At 42.6% G+C, this 3,976-nt stretch overlaps 1 protein-coding gene across 1 annotated transcript; it reads right to left on the bottom strand.

Annotated features, from left to right (window-relative positions):
- Positions 1 to 2,661: 2,661 nt before the first annotated feature.
- LOC110112485 (UPF0496 protein 4-like) lies at positions 2,662 to 3,803 on the bottom strand. Its single transcript, XM_020844735.2, has one exon. It carries the CDS (start codon positions 3,726 to 3,728, stop codon positions 2,799 to 2,801), a length of 930 nt encoding a protein of 309 aa, XP_020700394.1. The 5' UTR covers positions 3,729 to 3,803; the 3' UTR covers positions 2,662 to 2,798.
- Between the last annotated feature and the right edge of the window lie 173 nt (positions 3,804 to 3,976).

Raw genomic sequence — 3,976 nt, forward strand, 5'->3', positions numbered from 1 at the left:
ATTCCCATATTAATCGACCTGCTCGTAATCCTCCACCAATTATGGAGGTCTTACATCAACATCACCTTATTAATGACTCTCGTGATATTATAAGAGATAAGTAATGACGTCTTATTAAGGAGGAATCTCCCTTCGAGGGAAAGAAATCAACTTATTTATCGTTGTAACTTTCAAGAGTCTTTACCTCTATTTAATCTAATTATTCAATAGCATATTCTACTAGGGTTTAAGTTGCATGCAATTAATTCATATAATGGAACTTCTAATAACTATGAGCACATTGACCACTCAAGACTATCATGTACATTCGGTGTGCTTCTGATTCAGTCTTTTTGTAAGGTCTTCCTTGCAACTCTCAATAGTTAAGAGACAAGCATGCATATAGTTCTATTATTTCTCAGGGAGAATTATTCATACATTTGCCAATCTGGCAAAACATTTCATCAAATAAGTCATTTTAAAGTGAAGAATCATCAAGGAATCCTCCTATTTTTTTGGGATTTGCCAAATTGAGGGAGATTCTACAAAAGAATACTTTAAAAGATTTTTTATTTATTTTTTTGAAGCAGTACAAATCCTAAGTAGGCTAGGGGTGTCAATTTCGGGTCACAGGTCAGGTTCGGGTCGAACCCGAAACTGACCCGGCACTATTCAGGTCAACCCGAACCCGACCCGTTTTTAAAAACGGGTCAATTTTCCTGACCCGAACCCGACCCGCTTCGGGTCCGGGTCAACCCGACACGACCCGAATGACCCGTTTCCAACAAAAAATGTCTAATTTTCGGGTCAAAATCGGGTTTTCGGGTCAAAATCGGGTCAATTTCGGGTCAAAGGGTTAACCCGACCTGATTTTTGAAACGAGTCGAAATGTTGAACCCGAACCCGACCCGTTTCGGGTTCGGGTTGACCCTAACCCAAAATTTTAGGGTCGGGTTCGGGTCGTGTCAAATATTGACACCCCTAATCCTAATAATGTATTTGAAGGATTGAGTTGTTTTTCTTGAAGGTCTCCACCCTGGACATTTTTAATCATATACATGAGAGATAGTCCACTCCTATGTTAATCTTATTTATCGAGTAGAAACACAAATAACTGATGACTAGACCTTTAGCACTCACAGAAGCAATTTGAACATTTCTTAAATAAAATTAAGAATTAGCCACAAGAAAATTGATCACCCTTTTTAACACAAAAATTAGTAGTAAAAAAAAAATCAAATACGCTCTTCTCATCAAATGGAGCAAGAGTCATTCATTCTATTAAACACATGCAAGGCTAACATCTTGAGGGAGATCCAAAATTCTAAATGCCTATGGCTAAACCTCTAAAGAATTCAAATAATGGAGACTGGCATCAATATTATAAATTCCATCGTTCAGGAAGACACTCAATTAAAATATATATTTTTAATTGAGGAAAGAAATTGAATATTATAAATTCCTTCGTTCACTAATAATATTTCGATCGTTATTTACAAGAATAAAATATACACCATCAGGTTCAAAATAAAGCAGATTAGAAAAGTCGTGGCAAAATATTTATTGAGGTTATTGAATAAGAGTGAGATCCCTTATATACTAGAAGATTTCATCATTGAAGCTAGAGCTGTCAACATTTGACCCGACCTGAAAATCCGATCCGAAAATTTCGGGTTTGGGTCAACCCGAACCGGGTCAGGTTCAGGTTAGAGATTTCGACCCGTTTATAAAACGGGTCGGGTTCGGGTTGACCCAGCGGGTTTCCGGGTTGACCCGCCAACCCGTTTTAACCTGACCACGCGGACATGACCCGCGCGACCCCGCGCCCTCTCGCGCGACCCCGCGCCCTAGCGCGACCCCGCGCACCGCGCGCGACCTTCCCGGGTCGGGTCAACCCGGCAACCCGCCGAGTCGGGCCCGTGTTCGCATTTCCGACCTGTTTACCTAACCGGGTCGGGTTAGGGTCGACCTGTTTGAACCCTGGTCAGTTCCGGGTTCGACCCGAACCCAACCCTTGACTCGAAATTAACACCCCTAATTGAAGCAACTTGAGGAAGTTGAGCTAATTTCATTAGAATTTTTATGTTGACTTTAATTAGAGATAAAGAAGTATATTTAAGTAAATTTCTCTTTAAATTATTAATGAAGTATTATTTTTATAACTAATAATCTATCTAACAAAAATCCTGAAAGACATTCCCATAAGATAATCTCGATGGAGGCAAGTAATGGATATAATTATCACTATAAAGATCCCATGACGGAAAGTTCCATATAGGGGCTCCACTCATAACCGTTGTAAGACACTCCCATGAGGTAGCCTCGATGGAGAGTTAATAGTGGATAAGATTCTCACTAGAAATATTCTATAAGAGCAAATGGTTCGCAGACTCTACTAATCCAAAAATCTTATAAGGTAAAAAACATTAAATACATGATAATCCAACAATTTCAAAAAGCATACAAGCATACTAAAATCTCAAAAAAGTCTCAAAGACATATAAAACTTAGTTTTCTCATCGGACTGTCTGAAGGCGAATCAGAATGCGTCATGTCATCCAGTACACAACATCAGTACACGGTATAAAAATGAGGTGGCCCGTCTTAACGCGCCTCAGGACAACGTCTGCAAAATAATTTCCGCGCTTGCATGGAGATGAAAAAGTTCACTATTCCAACAAGTTGATTGTGAATTATATTTAAGTTTCTAAATGAAGAAATTTACATTGCAAAGCCACATACAAAATAATTAGATTTATATGATGTCAACACTAAAATAAAAATAAAAAATAACTATACAATGTACAAATATTTCATCTTTAGTCTTCGCAGCACTTTTGCGAACGAACACGGAAATTCTGAAGGGCGGCATCTCTTGCACACAACGTGGATTCGAACAGCCCCTTAACGGCGTCAGACAAACAGTGTAACCCTGCCGTTAACTTCTCGTCCTCTCGTTCCACAACCACCACGGCGTTCCGCATCCGTTCTCCGTCATCCCCATCGCTTACCTCATCGATCGCCTCCCTCAACCTCCCGACGCTCACCTCCACTGCAACCACCTCGCCGGGAAATCCCTCCCCAATCCTCCCCCAAACCGCTGCCCCTACTTCATTAAACGCCGACGACCACATAAACTCGCCGGGCACCACCGCTAATTTTCCTAATCTGATGTCCTCATGACCACCAAACACAGCCGACAAAGGAGCAATCACGAGATACGAAACTGCTTCGACAGCGTAGATCGCTCTACGGGTGGCTGAAATCGAGCCACGAGGTGGGGGATCAGGAATAACCAGATGATGAGAAGAGCGAAGCGGAACGTAGGCTTCCCATTCCGACAACAAATCCTTGGCGCGGCTCACGTTTTTATCGCCGAGAAATGAGAGGTGGCGCAGAGCGAGGAGAAGGAGCAGGCGGCGGCTGAGGACGGTGTCCGTGGCGGCGGAAACGGAGTTGCAGGCATCAAGAAGGCGGATGGTTGAGTTGAGATGGACGGCGATGGAGTATTGGTCGGAGGAGAGGGATTGATCGGAGAATACGGCGGCGGCGTCTGCTAGGGTTTGGGTAAGAAGATCGACGGCGTTGGAGAGCCAGGAGAGGGGAATGGACGTTGAAGATTCGGGGATTGGGAGCAGGGATTTGAGGCGGCGGGAGAGCCGATCTTCGAATGGGAAGCATGAGGGTTTGGTTCTGTTCTTGGCTTTTGGATGGAGAAGGAAAGAAAGGCGAGTTTCTGCTAACGCCATTGAAGAAGTGAAGGATTACTTTCCGACCTATACGTTTGTACATAAATACTTTAAATAGGAAGCTGAAAACGTGGCTGCGGTGCATCTGCCGAATGGAGCTTTTTAGATGAGCTTCTAAAATTAATATATTATTATTATTATTATTTTTTTTTTTTTTGGGACAGGGAGTATCAGCCTTCGGCCACTAATCTCCCCGGTCGACCTAGCGGACTACCCACACCAATTCGCCCGGGCCAACATTTAAAAAA

This window comes from Dendrobium catenatum, unplaced genomic scaffold (genome assembly GCF_001605985.2).
Source record: "Dendrobium catenatum unplaced genomic scaffold, ASM160598v2 fragScaff_scaffold_908, whole genome shotgun sequence".
Lineage (NCBI taxonomy): Eukaryota > Viridiplantae > Streptophyta > Magnoliopsida > Asparagales > Orchidaceae > Dendrobium > Dendrobium catenatum.

Bases quoted from the DNA above. Each gene is read 5' to 3' on its own strand.
- LOC110112485 (XM_020844735.2), bottom strand. From the start codon at position 3,728: ATGGCGTTAGCAGAAACTCGCCTTTCTTTCCTTCTCCATCCAAAAGCC.